At 44.3% G+C, this 20,258-nt stretch overlaps 1 protein-coding gene across 5 annotated transcripts in view; it reads left to right on the top strand.

Annotated features, from left to right (window-relative positions):
• The first annotated feature begins 8,497 nt into the window (after positions 1 to 8,497).
• Positions 8,498 to 20,258, top strand: part of LOC143764553 (cyclin-dependent kinase 11B-like) — a 69,498-nt gene continuing 57,737 nt past the window's right edge. For 4 of the 5 annotated variants that reach the window (XM_077250223.1, XM_077250221.1, XM_077250222.1 and 1 more), the window contains exons 1-3: positions 12,725 to 12,957; positions 15,457 to 15,580; positions 17,154 to 17,269. In XM_077250223.1, the coding sequence (XP_077106338.1) occupies positions 15,470 to 15,580; positions 17,154 to 17,269 (227 nt within the window). In that variant the 5' untranslated portion in view covers positions 12,725 to 12,957; positions 15,457 to 15,469. Of the gene's footprint in view, positions 8,570 to 12,724; positions 12,958 to 15,456; positions 15,581 to 17,153; positions 17,270 to 20,258 lie in introns of those variants that run through there. The other variant, XM_077250220.1, reaches the window with a different exon arrangement.

Here is a 20,258-nt window from a genome sequence, read left to right as displayed (position 1 = left end):
GTACACACACGCGCTCCGCTCCGTACACCTCGTACACACACGCGCTCCGCTCTGTACACCTCGTACACACACGCTCCGCTCCGTGCACCTCGTATACACACGCGCTCCGCTCCATACACCTCGTACACACGCGCTCCGCTCCGTACACCTCGTACACACACGCGCTCCGCTACGTACACCTCGTACACACACGCGCTCCGCTCCGTGCTCCTCGTACACACACGCGCTTCGCTCCATACACCTCGTACACACATGGCTCCGCTACATCCACACTGTACACCTCCTGACCCCACACACGGCAGCTTACCTCATCCAGCAGGCAGCATGGCAAGTTGGCAACCAGCAAGCCGAGTCCTGCAATCCACGAGGTCCCGATCATGTGACCCCTGACTCCTCCCCCCTGTGACCTCATCACAGTTCCTGTGGCCACGAAGCAGCCAATATGTGCTGTGCTGTGCTCAGGCAGCTCTGCGGGTGCAGGGAAGAGGCTGACCGCAGTGACCGCCTGATATTGCAGCACACCTCCCAACCACTGCGGGACAACTAATGTCCCGCCTGGGATCGCGGGGCTGACTGTCAAAATCAGGACAGTCCCGTTGTATCCGGGACGGTTGGAAGGTATGGCTACAGGGCAGTGGGAAGGGAGAGGCTAAGTGCCAGAATAGGCGCATCTAAGGCTACTTTCACACTAGGCCGTCGGTACGGGCCGTCGCAAACCGTCGGCCCGTGGTACCGACGGACAGTGTGTTTAATTAGCACAACGGGGGCAGCGGATGCAGTTTTTCAACGCATCCGCTGCCCCATTCTAATGTCCGGGGGGAGGGGGCGGAGTTCCGGCCGCGCATGCACAGTCGGAAATGGTGGACACGACGCACAAAGAAAGTTACATGTAACTTTTTTTGTGCCGGCGGTCCGCCAAAACACGACGCAACCGTTGCACGACGGTTGCGACGTGTGGCACTCCGTTGCATTGCGTCGCTATGTATAAGTCTATGGAGAAAAAACGCATCCTGCGGGCAACTTTGCAGGATGCGTTTTTTCTACATAACGACGCATTGCGACATGCATTGCGACGACGCTAGTGTGAAAGTAGCCTTACAGATGTGCCTTTTCTGGGGTGGCTGAGGGCAGATGTTTTTAGCCAGGGGGGCAATAACCATGGTCCCTCTCTAGGCTATTAATATCTGCCCTCACTCACTTTCCCTCTCTTGCGGAGAAAATTGCACGGGAGCCCACACCAGTTTTTTCCGTGAATTAACCCTTTAATTTAACACCTATAGCTCCCAAATTTTACACACACACACTACTAACATTATTAGGGAGTGATATATAAAAATATAATGGATATGCCATGGTTTACTGTATGTAAATCATGTATCAGATCCTGTCAGGTTCGGTAAGGATTTAGCAAAAGCTGACAATTGAATTACCAGCATAAATATACGGTATATATATATATATATATATATATATATATATATATATATATATATACTGTATATATATATATATATATATATATCTAATATATAAAGCTGAATGTGTGTGTGTGTGTATGTATGTATGTATGTATGTATGTCCGGGATTGGCATCTGAACCGTAGCAGCTACAGCCACAAAATTTTGCACAGTCACACGTCTGGACCCCGAGAGCGTCATAGGCTATGTTGTGAGGTGAAATTTTAACCCCGCGCTTTCCAATTCACCAAACAATTTTGCCCCTATCTACATAATGGGGAAAAAGTGAAAGGAAAAGTGTTGGAGGCGTCGCAGCTACAGGCACAAAATTTTGCACAGTCACACGTCTGGACCCTGAGAGCGTCAAAGCTATATTGTGAGGTGAAATTTTAACCCCGCGCTTTCCAAGTCACCAAACAATTTTGCCCCTATCTACATAATGGGGAAAAAATGAAAGGAAAAGTGTTGGAGGCAAATTAACAGCTGCCAGATGTGAACAAGGGGGACTTAAAGAATGACAGCGATGGCACCAAAGAGTATATACTGTACAGTTGCTAAGGTGGGGCCCCAACATGGGATAATCACACCACCACGGGGATATGAACACACACACAAAATGCGCCACACACTACCACGTGCTCGAACACATATACCACCCTCAGTGCACATTTCACCACACATACACCAACCTCGCCACATAAAAGTAGAAACACAAAAGTCGCCGCTCAAAACTCGCCACGCGCAAAACTCTCCACATGCAAAACTCGCCACACGTGCAAAACTCGCCACACGCAAAACTTGCACACGCAGAAAAATTGCCACACGCAGAAAAATTGCCACATGCACAAAAGTTGCAACACATGCAAAAGTTGCCTCACACAAAACTTGCACATACTCAAAAGGCACCACACATAAAACTCGCCACGCGCAAAACTCGCCATGCGCAAAACTTGCTGCACACAACTTGCTACACTAACCTGTCACATGCAACTCGACACACAAAAAGTTGCTACACGCATGTCGCCACACAAAACTCATCTCACAAAAGTCCCTACATGCATGTCGCCACACGCAACTCAACACACACAACTTGACACACGAAACTCGCCCTAAAACACACACAAGTCTGGTATCCTTCAAAAATAAAAATCTGATTAATAAGCAGACAAACTACAAGAGCAACAAATGTACCATATAGGAATCCGGCAGCTGTCAGTCACATGACCAGTCTATTATGTGTATGTGTGAGCTAATATATACTGCCAGGGGGTGGGCTTACTGTTGGCTGGGGATTTATCAGGCTGCCATTTTAGCTTACAAATACTGAGGTAAAAATACTGACCAAATAACGTGTGAACGAGGGCTAATACAGGAGGAGATGACATACAGCTATATACTATATACAGGAGATGACACACAGGTATATACTATTTACAGGGGAGATGACACACAGGTATATACTATATACAGGAGGAGATGACACACAGATATATACTATATACAGGAGAGATGACACACAGGTATATACTATATAGAGGAGGAGATGACATACAGGTACATACTACATACAGGAGGAGATGACATACAGGTATATACTATATACAGGAGGAGATGACACACAGGTATATACTATATACAGGAGCAGATCACCTACAGGTATATAGTATATACAGGAGGAGATGACACAGGTATATGCTATGTATAGGAGGAGATGACATACAGGTATATACTATATACAGGAGATGACACACAGATATATACTATATATAGGTGAGATGACACACAGGTATATACTATATACAGGAGATTACATACAGGTATATCTAATATATAAAGCTGAATGTGTGTATGTATGTATGTGTGTATGTCCGGGATTGGCATCTGTACCGTCGCAGCTACAGCCACAAAATTTTGCACAGTCACACGTCTGGACCCCGAGAGCGTCATAGGCTATGTTGTGAGGTGAAATTTTAACCCCGCGCGTTCCAATTCACCAAACAATTTTGCTCCTATCTACATAATGGGGAAAAAGTGAAGGGAAAAGTGTTGGAGGAAAATTGACAGCTGCCAGATGTGAACAATGAGGACTTAAAGAATGAGAGCGATGGCGACAAAGAGTATATACTGTACAGTTGCTAAGGTGGGGCCCCGACATGGGATACTCACCACACACGGGGATATGAACACAAACACAAAATGCGCCACACACTACCACGTGCTTGAACACATATACCACCCTCAGCACACATTTCACCACACACACACACCAACCTCGCCACATAAAAGTCGAAACACAAAAGTCACCACTCAAAACTCGCTACATGCAAAACTCGCCATATGCAAAACTAGGCTCACGCAAAACTCGCCACACGTGCAAAACTCACCTCATGGAAAACTCACCTCATGCAAAACTTGCACACACAGAAAAATTGCCACATGTACAAAAGTTGCACCACATGCAAAAGTTGCCTCACACAAAACTTGCACATACTCAAAATGCACCACACATAAAACTCGCCACGCGCAAAACTCGCCATGCACAAATCTTGCTGCACACAACTTGCTACACTAACCTGTCACATGCAACTCAACACACAAAATGTTGCTACACGCATGTCGCCACACAAAACTCATCTCACAAAAGTCGCTACATGCATGTCGCCACACGCAACTCAACACACACAACTTGACACATAAAACTCGCCCTAAAACACACACAAGTCTGGTATTGTCCTTCAAAAATAAAAATCTGATTAATAAGCAAACTACAAGAGCAACAAATGTACCATATAGGAAATACGGCAGCTGTCAGTCACATGACCTGTCTATTATGTGTATGTGTGAGCTAATATATACTGCCAGGGGGGAGGGCTTCCTGTTGGCTGGGGATTTATCAGGCTGCCAATAGCAACCAATCACAGCTCAGCTTCTATTTTGCTACAGTTAATTAACCTGAGCTCTGATTGGTTAATATAGGCAACAAAGACATTCTCAGTATAACAAAGCTAATATATGTTGTGAAATGCTTCTATTTGCTTAGTTTTTGCCTTTTAATAATTACATTTCTATCTATTTGTTTTGTGGTTTTTGTGTGCAGAATAAATTTTTGTTAACACATTCTATTTTGCTAACAGCAGTCATTAACCCGGGCGAAGCCGGGTAGTACAGCTAGTCTAATATATAAAGCTGAATGTGTGTATGTATGTGTGTGTATGTCCGGGATTGGCATCTGAACCGTCGCAGCTACAGCCACACGTCTGGACCCCGAGAGCGTCAAAGCTATGTTGTGAGGTGAAATTTTAACCCCGCGCTTTCCAATTCACCAAACAATTTTGCCCCTATCTACATAATGGGGAAAAAATGAAAGGAAAAGTGTTGGAGGCAAATTAGCAGCTGCTAGATGTGAACAAGGGGGACTTAAAGAATGACAGCGATGGCGCCAAAGAGTATATACTGTACAGTTGCTAAGGTGGGGCCCCGACATGGGATAATCACCACACCAACACGGGGATATGAACACACACACAAAATGCGCCACACACTACCACGTGCTCGAACACATATACCACCCTCAGCGCACATTTCACCACACATACACCAACCTCGCCACATAAAAGTCGAAACACAAAAGTCGCCGCTCAAAACTCGCCACGCGCAAAACTCTCCACATGCAAAACTCGCCACACGAGCAAAACTCACCTCATGGAAAACTCGCCACACGCAAAACTTGCACACGCGGAAAAATTGCCACATGCACAAAAGTTGCAACACATGCAAAAGTTGCCTCACACACAACTTGCACATACTCAAAAGGCACCACACATAAAACTCGCCACGCGCAAAACTCGCCATGCGCAAAACTTGCTGCACACAACTTGCTACACTAACCTGTCACATGCAACTCGACACACAAAAAGTTGCTACACGCATGTCGCCACACAAAACTCATCTCACGAAAGTCGCTACATGCATGTCGCCACACGCAACTCAACACACACAACTTGACACATGAAACTCGCCCTAAAACACACACAAGTCTGGTATTATCCTTCAAAAATAAAAATCTGATTAATAAGCAGACAAACTACAAGAGCAAGAAATGTACCATATAGGAAATACGGCAGCTGTCAGTCGCATGACCAGTCTATTATGTGTATGTGTGAGCTAATATATACTGCCAGGGGGTGGGCTTACTGTTGGCTGGGGATTTATCAGGCTGCCAATTTAGCTTACAAATACTGAGGTAAAAATACTGACCAAATAACGTGTGAACGAGGTCTAATACAGGAGGAGATGACACACAGATATATACTATATACAGGAGGAGATGACACACAGGTATATACTATATATAGGTGAGATGACACACAGGTATATACTATATAGAGGAGATGACATACAGGTATATACTATATACAGGAGAGATGACACACAGGTATATACTATATAGAGGAGGAGATGACATACAGGTATATACTATATACAGGAGGAGATGACACACAGGTATATACTATATAGAGGAGGAGATGACACACAGGTATATACTATATAGAGGAGATGACATACAGGTACATACTACATACAGCAGGAGATGACATACAGGTATATACTATATACAGGAGCAGATTACCTACAAGTATATAGTATATACAGGAGGAGATGACATACAGGTATATGCTATGTATAGGAGGAGATGACATACAGGTATATACTATATACAGGAGGAGATGACACACAGGTATATACTATATACAGGAGGAGATGACACACAGGTATATACTATTTACAGGGGAGATGACACACAGATATATACTATATACAGGAGAGATGACACACAGGTATATACTATATATAGGTGAGATGACACACAGGTATATACTATATACAGGAGCAGATTACCTACAGGTATATAGTATATACAGGAGGAGATGACATACAGGTATATGCTATGTATAGGAGGAGATGACATACAGGTATATACTATATACAGGAGGAGATGACATACAGGTATATACTATATACAGGAGGAGATGACACACAGATATATACTATATACAGGAGAGATGACACACAGGTATATACTATATATAGGTGAGATGACACACAGGTATATACTATATACAGGGAGCAGATTACCTACAGGTATATAGTATATACAGGAGGAGATGACATACAGGTATATGCTATGTATAGGAGGAGATGACATACAGGTATATACTATATACAGGAGGAGATGACATACAGGTATATACTATATACAGGAGGAGATGACACACAGGTATATACTATATACAGGAGCAGATTACCTACAGGTATATAGTATATACAGGAGGAGATGACATACAGGTATATGCTATGTATAGGAGGAGATGACATACAGGTATATACTATATACAGGAGGAGATGACACACAGATATACACTATATATAGGTGAGATGACACACAGGTATATACTATATACAGGAGATTACATACAGGTATATCTAATATATAAAGCTGAATGTGTGTCTGTATGTATGTGTGTATGTCCGGGATTGGCATCTGCACCGTCGCAGCTACAGCCACAAAATTTTGCACAGTCACACGTCTGGACCCCGAGAGCATCATAGGCTATGTTGTGAGGTGAAATTTTAACCCCGCGCGTTCCAATTCACCAAACAATTTTGCCCCTATCTACATAATGGGGAAAAAGTGAAGGGAAAAGTGTTGGAGGAAAATTGACAGCTGCCAGATGTGAACAAGGGGGACTTAAAGAGTGAGAGCGATGGCGCCAAAGAGTATATACTGTACAGTTGCTAAGGTGGGGCCCCGACATGGGATACTCACCACACACGGGGATATGAACACACACACAAAATGCGCCACACACTACCACGTGCTTGAACACATATACGACCCTCAGCACACATTTCACCACACATACACCAACCTCGCCACATAAAAGTCGAAACACAAAAGTCACCGCTCAAAACTTGCCACGCGCAAAACTCGCTACATGCAAAACTCGCCATATGCAAAACTAGGCTCACGCAAAACTCGCCACACATGCAAAACTCACCTCATGGAAAACTCACCTCATGCAAAACTTGCACACACAAAAATTGCCACATGCACAAAAGTTGCACCACGTGCAAAAGTTGCCTCACACAAAACTTGCACATACTCAAAACGCACCACACATAAAACTCGCCACGCGCAAAACTCGCCATGCACAAATCTTGCTGCACACAACTTGCTACACTAACCTGTCACATGCAACTCGACACACAAAATGTTGCTACACGCATGTCACCACACAAAACTCATCTCACAAAAGTCGCTACACGCATGTCGCCAAACTCAACACACACAACTTGACACATGAAACTCGCCCTAAAACACACACAAGTCTGGTATTATCCTTCAAAAATAAAAATCTGATTTAATAAGCAGACAAACTACAAGAGCAACAAATGTACCATATAGGAAATACGGCAGCTGTCAGTCACATGACCAGTCTATTATGTGTATGTGTGAGCTAATATATACTGCCAGGGGGTGGGCTTACTGTTGGCTGGGGATTTATCAGGCTGCCAATAGCAACCAATCACAGCTCAGCTTCTATTTTGCTACAGTTAATTAATCTGAGCTCTGATTGGTTAATATAGGCAACAAAGACATTCTCAGTATAACAAAGCTGATATATGTTGTGAAATGCTTCTATTAACTTAGTTTTTGCCTTTTAATAATTACATTTCTATCTATTTGATTTGTGGTTTTTGTGTGCACAATAAATTTTTGTTAACACATTCTATTTTGCTAACAGCAGTCATTAACCCGGGCGAAGCCGGGTAGTACAGCTAGTATATATATATATATATATATACATGTGTGTCTCACTAACGGTGTCGGTTTAGTGTGTAAGGCACCACTAGTAGTCAGCAAGAGTTTTGTGCTGTGGCCTAAATAGTTAATGTGCACTGAGTTACTGGTGTGAAGGCCGGGTCCAAGGGTCAGCTCAATATGCATCCTCACATTTCCTGGAATCATTTCTCATTTCTGAGAGTGTACAAAGAAGACAGTGCTGCAAAAAGAAATGCCTGCACCATAGTGAGATAGCAAGTGGGAGTGGGTAAGCACCAGCTGCTAAGGGGCAACACCTTAGGGCTTAGTGAGTTTCACAATGGACGAAGAAAAAAAAGATTCTGCCAAGCTGTGGTTGATGTTATTTGTCCTCGGTGGAGGATACAAGCTACTAGGAAAGCAAATTTTACCAGAAGCAAAGGGCACAGATGCTTATTCATGTATGTGAATATTGCATTCAGCAGAGCAGTCGAAATGATGGCCTCCCAAGTAGAGCAAGGAGATAGTTCCTGTGAAAGTGGTACTGACTGTAGCAGAGTGAAAGAAGTGTTGCTGAGGAGATTGCCAGCAGACTGTCACATATGTGAGCAAATTGTCGCTAGTGTCTGCCAATTGTTACTATAGGCCACATTCACATTCACACGCTCAGTATTTGGTCAGTATTTTACATCAGTATTTGTAAGCCAAACCCAGGAGTGGGCGATAAATACAGAATTGGTGACGTGTTTCTATTATACTTTTCCTCTGATTGTTCCTTTTCTGATTTTGGCTTCCAAATATTCATGTGAAATACTGACCAAATACTGAACGTGTGAACGTGGCCTCAAGATAAAGGTGGCTTGCAGCACTTCCATATTGGACAATTATAAAGGGCACCTAGAACCAAAAATGGGCACGTCGTCAAAGAAGTCCTAAGGAGACCACTTGGGAAAAAAAAATCAAAGAGACAGCGTCCAAGATCAGGTGAAAAAACTTCAACGCTCCATTTATACTGCCATAGAGGCGACGTTTTGACCAGTGGTAGGTTGCTTGAAAAAGACCAATGGCTGGTCGAATCGTCACATCTATGGCAGAATAAATGGAGCATTGAAGTTTTTTCACCTGACCTTGGATGCTGTCTCCTTCTTTTATTTAGCCAATCGTTACCAGTCTGAGGCAAGCGTTAGAAAATTCAACTCTACCTCTGTTCAAGGAAACCTCTTGTCTCATGTTGCACTCAAAAAACCAAAACCGGGGTTTCCAATGCTCCAGAGAAATTTCTGCAGTCACTCGATATGACTGCAGTATCGTGACTGTGCATTGTGTACACTGTCAGGATTGTGCAGGATGCCAGTGCAGACGGGGGTCACAATACTGCAAGTATGCAATCTGCATACTGGTGGCAGGCTTGCCAACTGTCCAAAAATTCCTGGGCAGCCGCAAAAATAGGGCACTTTTTTTGCCAGGTCTGTAAAAAAAATTTGAGATGTTTGTGATTTTTCTTTGAGGCTGATGAAACTTATAATTTTTACTGTAATTATCATTTTACAGTGAATGCAGCTGATGTCTTCATATAGAATTATGGGTTGTAGACATGTATCACCTGTAATCATGATTTATTATGTTTTTTTGTAATATGTCCACCCAAAAAAAATATTGTCTGTGATTTTTTGATAAGCTGTCCAGAAAAAAAATAGTTGGTAACCCTGACTGGCGGTCATGTGTTGGCTAATTTCTGATCCATTAATCACAATGTAGTTGTCAAGTGACTAATAATAATTATATAAATAATAATAATTATTGAGATGATCGATTGAAAGAAGCAGACGAGAACCCCAAAATATGAACAAACTGCATTTTTTTTCACCATTTCACCGCACTCGGGATTTTTTTTTTTGCCATTTTCCCTAACTCAATATAGTAAAATGAATGGGTTAAGGAGAAAATAAAAACGCAAAAACGAAAATTTGCTGCGTCCTTAAGGGGCTACATTTTTTTCTGTCACTATGGCCATGTGAGAGCTTATTTTTTTGTGGGACGAGTTGTACATTTGAATGACACCATTGATGTTACCACATAGTGTACTGGAAAATGGGGAAAAAATTCCAAGCGGTGTGAAATTGTGAAAAAAGTGCAATTCCACAATTGTTTTTTTATGTTATTTACCATATTGACTATATGGTAAAACTGACCTGGCAATATGACTCCCCAGGTCAGTATGAGTGTGCAGATACCAAACATATATAGTTTATTTTTTATTTTTTTGGTGAAAAAAAATCATAAACTTGTATGAAAAAAAAGTTTTTGCTTTGTCACCATATTCCGTGACCCGTAGCATTTTCATTTTTCGGATCTGGGTCTGGGTGATGACTTATTTTTTGTGCCCTGAGCTGAAGTTTATATTGATACCTTTTTGGAGGAGATATGATATTTTGATCGCCTCTTATTGCAACGTTGTGGTGGCCAAAAAACGTAATTCTGGTCACTTCAATTCTTTTTCTCGTTGCAACGTTTACTAATTGGGTTAATTTTTTTTATATTTTGATTTTTTCTAAGCGCAGTGATACCAAGCGTGTCATTTTGTTTGTTTTATTTTAAATGGGGCAAAAGGGGGGTGATTTGAACTTTTGTGTTTTTTTTTTAGATTTTCAAAGACTTTTACTTGAAGCTGTGATTGCTTGCGCTGTACATAGCCGAGCTTCAGCAGAAATCACGATCTCATAGGGTTCAGAGGACATTCACACTGACAGGCACAGGGGTCTTCAGCAGACCCCCGGCTCTCATGACAACCCAACCCTGATCACGTGATAGGAGCGCCGATGGGTGGGATATATATAAATCGGAGTAAGATAAGACTGCAGTGCTTGGACTGGCCGACGTCTCTTCCGACCTGAACGTGACAGCTGCATAGATATACACATACCTCCCAACTTTAGGGGAAGGGAAAGAGGGACAAAGCTGCAAATTTTAGGCCACACCCATTTCACAACTAGCCACGCCCCAACCACACCCATTTAGCACTTCTGATCACAATGTTTCGTTAACAATAATTATGAACAAAAAAATATGGCCACACACGACGCTCCATACTGTACAATGGCCATTGGCCACATTATGCTCCATACTGTATAATGGCCCCACATGATGCTGCGTACAGTATACTTGCCCCACGTGATGGGGCACGTATAAAATGCCCCATAGCATAAAATACGCTGACACACCCTGACTACGGATCAATATTTTGGGGACATTTCTCCGTATTACGCCCGTAGTACGGCCGTATAATACGTGGCGTATTGTCTTACGCCGAGTGTGACGCCGGCCTTACTGGTATAATTATTATAGGGGCCAAGTCCCTTTTGTATATATCTCCCTGATATACACCGAGCACCATTTTGTGTTCATGTAATTTGTGTTATGGGTTCGACAGGGCTAAAAACATAGTAACACCCACGGAGCACATCTGCCCGGCACCAGGTCCTCCTGACCCCCGGAGTGCGCATACGTGAAGTGCGACCGAAGATTCCTGAGGCGGTGGAGTCAGAGGTGAGTAACGGGGTGAGGGGTCGGCATGCTGCTGCCGTATTTAGCATTTTGGGTGACAATACCCCTTTAACGATAACCATGGGGAGAGGGGTGCTGCACCAGGTTGGTGGAGAATCCGATGGATGGGTACCAGGGGGAGAGTGGGAGCGGGGTGCGCTGCATGGGGAGACAAAGTTTGTGTCAGTCCTCCTAATGCTGTCAGATCAGAGTCTCTGCTGTAACGGGCAGCGCTGCATGGAGAGGGGGAGAGACACATTCACTTACAGTCAGTCTGCAGATCCCCGCTCGCTGCTCCCGCGGTCACGAGAAACCAGTCCGGGTGCTGGCGCTGCCGCTCTAGTGTCCTCAGAGTCCGCCCACGTTGAGGAGGAAGCCGGAGGCGGGCGGTGAGGCAACTCAACGGGGCGTGGCTACAACGCAGACAGTCCCAGGCAGGGAACGGAACGAACAGCTGCGGGTACAGTAATCGGGCTCTCTCTACGTCCCGGAAGTGGGCGGGGCTTCACTGGCGGCCGCAAATTCGGGATTTTAAATGCCCGAAGCGGGACAGCGGGACCCCGGTGCCAAAGCGGGACTGTCCCGCTGAAATCGGGACGGTTGGGAGGTATGATATACATGAAGCCGGTCAGGACAGAAAAAAGTGTGATGAGTCGTGACAACCCCTTCTTCAGAAATCTGCAATGTCGGCCATATTGGTGATAACTGAGAATTGTTGAACTTAGGCTGAAAAGAAAAGTTTAATAATTTGACTGACAAGGATTTAATTATTTGAATAATTGTTTCAGTTCTATACATTACTGATATATTTTTTTTTCCTAAAGTACAATTTATCATCATTTTACAGTTACGGTACTTCATAAATGTCTGACATAAAAAAAAGAGCGGGAAGCGTTCCCGTGGCTGCCACTGCGCACGCGCGCTAACTAGCGAAGCCAAGCAGGCAGCGCTACTAGCATAGTTACTACTGCGTGCGCACGCGCGGAGAAAACCAGGATGCGTGTTGCTGCTCACGCGCGGCACCTAGTGGAGACGTGCAGACAGGCAGTTCGTACGTAATGCTACGCTGCGTTCCAGACGTCAGACACCAGGAAGTGACCTCGGTGCTCACGCTGCGCGGCGCAGAACTTTGGGGTAAATTGTTTTCTCTTCACGTCTCCTGTGTTTCTAACTCTCATAGGTCACCGTTTGGTGCGGGACCGTTACCGGGGTGGGGGGAAGTACGGTGGTTGCTATGGAGATATTACTCAGTTTGCTTCCTTAATCATTATGCCTGGGAAATTATCATTGGGGCCTATATAATCTCCCCAAATATTGAGGTAGAGGGAGGAGGGGGCACAACTCCCACCCATCACCTATTTGGGGGTGATGCTGTGCCAGGAGGCTGGTGAAGGGGCCCTTAACCCCTTCCTGCTGTGACCAATTTCTGTTTTTGTCTTTTCCTCTCCTTCCAGCAGCCATAACTTCATGGTACCCCGGATCTGCCTGGACCGGGGCTTGTTTTATTTTTTGCGGGGTCGGTTGTAGTTTGAATGACGCCATTTATTTTACTATACAAAGTAAGGCCATGTTCACACACTCAGTATTTGGTCAGTATTTTACCTCAGTATTTATAAGCCAAAACCAGGAGTGGGTGATAAATGCAGAAGTGGTGACGTGTTTCTATTATACCTTTCCTCTGATTGTTCCAATACTGGTTTTGGCTACAAATACTGACCAAATACTGCTAGTGTGACCGTGGCCTTACCTGGAAATCCGATTCTCCCAGTCGGTACGATTCCGGCAACACCAAACTTGTATGGGTTTTATGTTTATTCTCATGTTCTAGTTTTGTCTAATTCTGATCTCTAACAAAAATTAATTTGTCTCCTATTTTCCCAAGGTTGTATTTTTCCATTTGTGGAGCTGCATTTTGTTCTATGAGTTAAACAATTTTATGCAGCAACACTGATTTATTTATTTTTTTTAATTATTATTATTTGTCTTAAATGGGAAGTTGGTTGATTTTAATAAAACAAATCAAGAATTTTTTTATTAATATTTTTTTACTTTACACTGTGTTTTTTTTTTTAGTCCCTGGGATTTTTGGGTGGATCATTATTGCAGTTACGCTTTGTGCAGGCCTCTTACTTCCATGACATCCCACAAGGACTCATGATTAGAGATGAGCGAATTTGTTCGGTTTTTGTCCTCGAATCTGATGTTGACATATTCGAACACTATTCGTGCCGAATGTATGTTTCATGATCAGTTCTGAACATATTCAGAAATTTCTACTCTCATTGACTCTAATGACGTTCGGCTGTGTTCGACAAATTTTTCAAAAGCAATATTCAATGCCGATCGTATTCAGAACCGAATCTGAACAAATTCGCTCATCTCTACTCATGATACCCGGGGCGATTGGGGCTTGAACAGACACCCCACTTTGATCACAGCACCTAAGCACTGCTGTCAAATATTGACAGAAGCATTCTCTGGGATTGAAGCTTGCTCCAGCTGCTGCTCTTGGAGGTAGGTGCTGACTGTATCATACTGTCAGCATCTGTTCGGTGTGGAGCAAACTCCCCGCAATACACCCGCTTCCAGGGCTGTGGAGTCGGTATAAAATGGACCAACTCGGACTCCGAGAATATATAATACATTGGGTTCAGTGCAGGATGTGCTGTAAATTGTTTCATAAGAATTTGGGAAACTTATGAAATGTCCTATAAATTTGTGTTCTGTTCCTGATCTAAGGATCTGGGCTTTTGGCTGAGATGAATCTGTGCTGCACTTTATGTACATGCTCAGTAGTGACCAGTGCTGTGGAGATGAATCTGTGCTGCACTTCATAATAATAATAATCTTTATTTTTATATAGCGCTAACATACTCCGCAGCGCTTTATAGTTTGCACACATTATCAACGCTGTCCCCGATGCAGCTCACAATCTAAATTCCCTACCAGTATGTCTTTATGTACATGCTCAGTAGTGACCAGTGCTGCGGAGTCATAGATGAGATGAATCTGTGCTGCACTTTATGTACCTGATCAGTAGTGACCAGTGCTGTGGAGTTGGGAGACAGGGAAATTGAGAAGTCGGAGGTTTGGCTTACTGACTCCACAGCCCTGCCTGCTCCATCTTGTAATAGTATGTCATGGAGTGGAAAGGGGCTCTGTGTAAGATGTTATATTGTACTTCCAAATATACATTATTATTAACTCTTTGTTTCAGCGCCCATCTACATCTCAACTTCTGCATTGGTCTCTATATAGCGAAACGTGATGACAGGGCTGGCTCTTAAGCTCATTCCATCAGCTAAGTCAGTCCCTGCATCAGACATCATAAAGAAATGGGCTGCCTTAGCTAGTAATCCAGATGAACAGCTCACCCTTCATCTCATCAATGGTCATGTCATGTGCCAACACTGAAGCCAAGGAGGGAAGCTACAGTGTTAAGACCCACATGGAAATGGAGCTACCAGTAAAGATGTGCTGAAATGGGGACAATGGGACAGATTAGAATGACAGAGTATATTGGGGAGTGCATTTGTATAACACTTCATACACAATATGATATATTTTTGTGCCACATTTTGCCCCTTTAAATCCCTTGTTGTAAACATATTAAAATAAAGTTTCTTTTCTTAGGTTGACCCACCAAATGGGGGATGAAAAAGACACCTGGAAAGTGAAAACGCTGGATGAAATTTTAAATGAAAAGAAAAGGAGAAAGGAACAAGAAGAAAAAACGGAGTATAAACATACAAAAAATGTAAGATGCTAGAAAAATGATTGATGTTGAATGTTGGGGGGGGGGGGGGCTGCTTGCTTTCAAGCTGTCTTTCGAGGCTGATAACCACTTCCATAAATGTCTGACAGCTGCTTACACCCCATTGAACACATACGCACTCGTCCCACAGCTTCCGTGTTTCTGAGCTTTTCGAGGGGAAGAGTCGTTGCTCAAACAAGCGCTGTCTGATCTTTTCTGGGAAAATATTCCTTATTATTATTCATTATGGGGTAGATGGTATATGGGATACTCTGTTGGTTGCATAGTAGGTAAATTGCTTTTTCCATCACCGGTCTTGGGCTGTTTTTGTTCTTGAGGGCTGAGAGTTGCAGACAATGCAAAGTTAGAAGCCTTTTAAGCAATGCCCTATATATGTTTGATGTTTAGTAATGGGTGACCTGCTGTGTCAGGCCAGGCGTGCATGTATATAGGGTTGTCAGCAGAGACCTTTTAGACTAAGGGTACTGTCACACTATACGATTTACCAACGATCACGACCAGCGATACGACCTGGCCATGATCGTTGGTAAGTGGTTGTGTGGTCGCTGGGGAGCTGTCACACAGTCAGCTCTCCAGCGACCAACGATGCCGAAGGCCCCGGGTAACCAGGGTAAACATCGGGTTACTAAGCGCAGGGCCGCGCTTAGTAACCCGATGTTTACCGTGGTTACCAGCGTAAAAGTAAAAAAACAAAAAAACGTACATACTTACATTCTGGTGTCTGTCCCCCGGCGTTCTGCTTCTCTCCACTGTGTCTGCGCCAGCCGGAAAGGCTCGCTTTCCGGCTGGCCGGCGCTCACAGTGCAGAGAAGCAGAACGCCGGGGGACAGACACCGGAATGTAAGTATGTACTGTTTGTTTCTTTTTACTTTTACGCTGGTAACCACGATAAACATCGGGTTACTAAGCGCGGCCCTGCACTTAGTAACCCGATGTTTACCCTGGTTACAAGCGAACGCATCGCTGGATCGCTGTCACACACAACGATCCAACGATGACAGCGGGAGATCCAGCGACGAAAGAAAGTTCCAAACGATCTGCTACGACGTACGATTCTCAGCAGGGTCCCTGATCGCTGCTGCGTGTCAGACACTGCGATATCGTATGGATATCGCTGGAACGTCACGGATCGTACCGTCGTAGCGATCAAAGTGCCACTGTGTGACAGTACCCTAAAAGTGCTTTGCCGTCAAGTATCTAATGTGTGTGGCCAACCTAAGCAGTATATATCATAATTGTGTAATTGATGCCGATCCAACCTTCACATAGTAGTCACTGGATAAGGCTGGCACGTGTGCGGCCACCTCACCTGTCACTGCAGGTCAGGCACCAATCCGAATGGGGGGGATTGTGGGATTTCCATTTCTGGAGATTGGTGCAGGTCACAGAAGATCTTGTGGACATGTCATAAATGTCTGCCGTGAGGCAACCCCTTTAATTGTGTCTTTTCCACACTTGGCAGTGTCAGCTTTTTCTCACTTTATAGTTTTGACTTTAGTTTCCGTTAGTCTTTTTGCCTTCTGTTTCTTACTTTGCCTTTTTTAATCCTTCCCAGGCTGATGACTGTGATTCCAAGAGAGACTCATTAGAAGAAGGCGAGTTAAGAGATCACAGAATGGAGATTACTATTAGAAATTCCCCTTACAGACGTGAAGATTCAATGGAAGACAGGTACAGCATTCATTGTTCTGATTTTTTTTTTATATTTTCCTTCCCCTGGTAATGTGTAAACTTTAGATACAACAATGCTTATATTCATTATTTTCTCTTCGCCACGACAGCACCCACTGAGAGAGGGGATCCGCCCCTAGGAACAGGAAACCCTACGGAGAGATAAAAGGGGCGGTCCCCCTCGCTCCCACAGTTTGGTTTCCTGTTCCTACGGGAATCCACGGAGAAGAGGATGCCTAGCCTGGATGCCGCTTGCGCAGTTTACCTGTGAGGACGGCAAGGGCTCCAGAGCTGGATGCAGCGTCGGGGGTCCTCTCGTCAGTTTCCCCCCTCGGCTGGCAGACGCCATGAGGCCACAACTGCAGGGGTTCCTGGCTCATGGGAATCCATCCGGGCAGTCTGCGGGACCTAGCGCCGAGGAGAGGTAAGCGCTGCGCTTTGGCGAGCGCTCAGGCGGCGTGCAGCTCCACAGTTTACCCGGGAGTCCTGAATTGAAACTCCGGGCGGAGGAGGAGGTGGACGGCACCCGCGCTGATGCCGGTGACAGCGCGAGTGCATACAGTATGGCCGCGACCCGGAAGTGGTTAGCACTTCCGGGTTCAACCGGAAGAAGATGGCGGCCCCCATGTAAAAAGGACACCGGCACAAGCGCCCGGTGTCCACAATGGATGCGTCACAGACCCCTGCGATGCTCTCCATAGAAGACACCACGGCCACCCTGCGTACACGGGGCAGCAGCAGTCGCTCCAAACAGAGCGGATCCTCCAGGAAGAAATCCGATTCTCCACCTAAACCTCCTCGTCAATCGGTACCGTTAAAGCTTCACTGGGGTAAGTGTGCTCCTACCCTCATAAGCTGACTGGTGTTCCCTTTCCCTTTATACACTTAGGGAAAGAAAACAGAAAAGACGAAGCACAAACAGTGTGCATTATGCCTCCAGCCTCTCCCGGATAGTTATAAAAAGAGGTTATGCAAATCATGTATTGCTTCTACCTTGCGGGAGGAGGCCTCAGTTAAATCTGAGGACATCAGGCTCATGATAAGGCAAGAGTTACAAACCTTGCGAGATTCTGAGAAAGAGCCACATACTAGAAGTAAAAAAGGATATGAATCCCCTATATCTGACCCTTCTTCGGATAGGGAGAAAGCGGACTCTGACATCTCCTGCGAATATGTTTCCTCGGACGAGGAACAGGATACATGCTTTCCCACGGATAGTATTGACAACCTGGTCAGGTCCGTGTGTAATACAATGGGTATCGAAGATTCTAAAATTCCCAGAACACAGCAGGACATTATGTTCGCTGGCTTATCGGAAAAGAAAAGGCCTTCTTTTCCGGTGATAGCAGCAATAAAATCTTTAGTTAAAAAAGAATGGGAAAGCCAGGGCCAAAGGGGGTTACCTCCATCCTCCAAGAGACGGTATCCCTTCAATGACGAGGAGTTCTCGACATGGTCAAAAGCGCCAAAAGTAGACGCTGCGGTAGCATCTACATCTAAAAAATCTTTGCTACCTGTGGAGGATTCAGGCTCATTACAGGACCCGTTAGACCGTAAAGCCGACTCACTACTAAAAAGAGCCTGGGAGTCGTGTACGGGAGCCTTCAGACCATCTATCTCTGCTACATGCACCGCTAGGTCCATGTTGGTCTGGCTGAGTGACCTAGAGGAAGGTCTTAAAAGTGGTCTTTCCAGAGACAAACTGCTGTCCTCTATACCCTTAATTAGAGGGGCTACAGCTTTTTTGGCGGATTCATCGGCCGATTCTATACGTTTGGCAGCCAAATCAGCAGGTCTCACAAACGCGGCACGCAGAGCCCTATGGCTTAAGGGCTGGAAAGGCGATCCACAGACAAAGTCTAAGTTATGTGGCCTCCCATGTCAGGGTGAGTACCTGTTTGGTACCAAACTGGACGAGATTCTAACTAAAGCGGGGGAGAGAAAGAAGGGCTTCCCTAATAACAACTACCTTCCATTCTATAGGAAAGCGTTCCGGAAGCCCATATTTAATAAAAGAAAAGATTTTAAAAACCAAGATCGCTGGACCCCTAGAGACGCCAAACAAAGAGGTGCATTCTTTGGGAAGCGCCCTTTTAAATCTGAAGACAAGCCCCGTTAGAGCAGATCTACCTGTGGGAGGTAGATTATCCTCTTTTTCAGACCAATGGAGGAAAATAACTTCGAACAATTGGGCTAATAATCTCGTCACCTCTGGCTTAAAATTAAAATTTGCCCGAGTCCCTTCGGACTCATTTCTATTGACTTCTTTAAAGTCACAGGCTCAACAGGAGGCATTACAGCAAGAAGTAATGAATCTGCTATCCAAAGGAGTTTTGGTGGAGGTTCCATTTCTTCAGGAAGGGAAAGGATTCTATTCCCCGCTGTTTCTAATCACAAAACCTGATGGATCATTCAGAACCATCATAAATCTTAAAAAACTGAACACCTTCCTAGAAAATCAAACTTTTAAAATGGAATCCATTCGATCCACTGTAAAACTCCTGTTTCCCCATTGCTTTATGGCGGTTTTGGACTTGAAAGATGCGTATTACCATCTACCAATCTGTAAAGAGCATCAACAATTTCTCCGCGTAGCGGTTATATTAAATGGATGTATACGGCACTTTCAGTATACAGCAATGCCCTTTGGACTATCAATTGCTCCTAGGGTATTTACTAAACTAATGTCAGAGGTTATGTCTTATCTAAGATTAAAAGACACACTCATAATTCCGTACTTAGACGACCTGCTAGTAGTGGGAAAATCCCCCTCACAATGTCAGCAAAGACTATGTCATATGATCTCATCCTTACAGAACTTGGGATGGATAATAAATTGGGAAAAATCTAGACTGATCCCGACAACCCGGCAGGTATTTTTGGGAATTATATTAGATTCTCTAAGTCAAAAATGTTTCCTCCCAGAATCTAAACAAATAACTATTAGGGATAAGGTTCAGTCCATACTAGGTAAACCTATAATTTCCCT

Source organism: Ranitomeya variabilis, chromosome 4 (assembly GCF_051348905.1).
Source record: "Ranitomeya variabilis isolate aRanVar5 chromosome 4, aRanVar5.hap1, whole genome shotgun sequence".
NCBI classification, from domain to species: domain Eukaryota; kingdom Metazoa; phylum Chordata; class Amphibia; order Anura; family Dendrobatidae; genus Ranitomeya; species Ranitomeya variabilis.
This window is presented reverse-complemented; position numbering and strand designations above follow the sequence as displayed.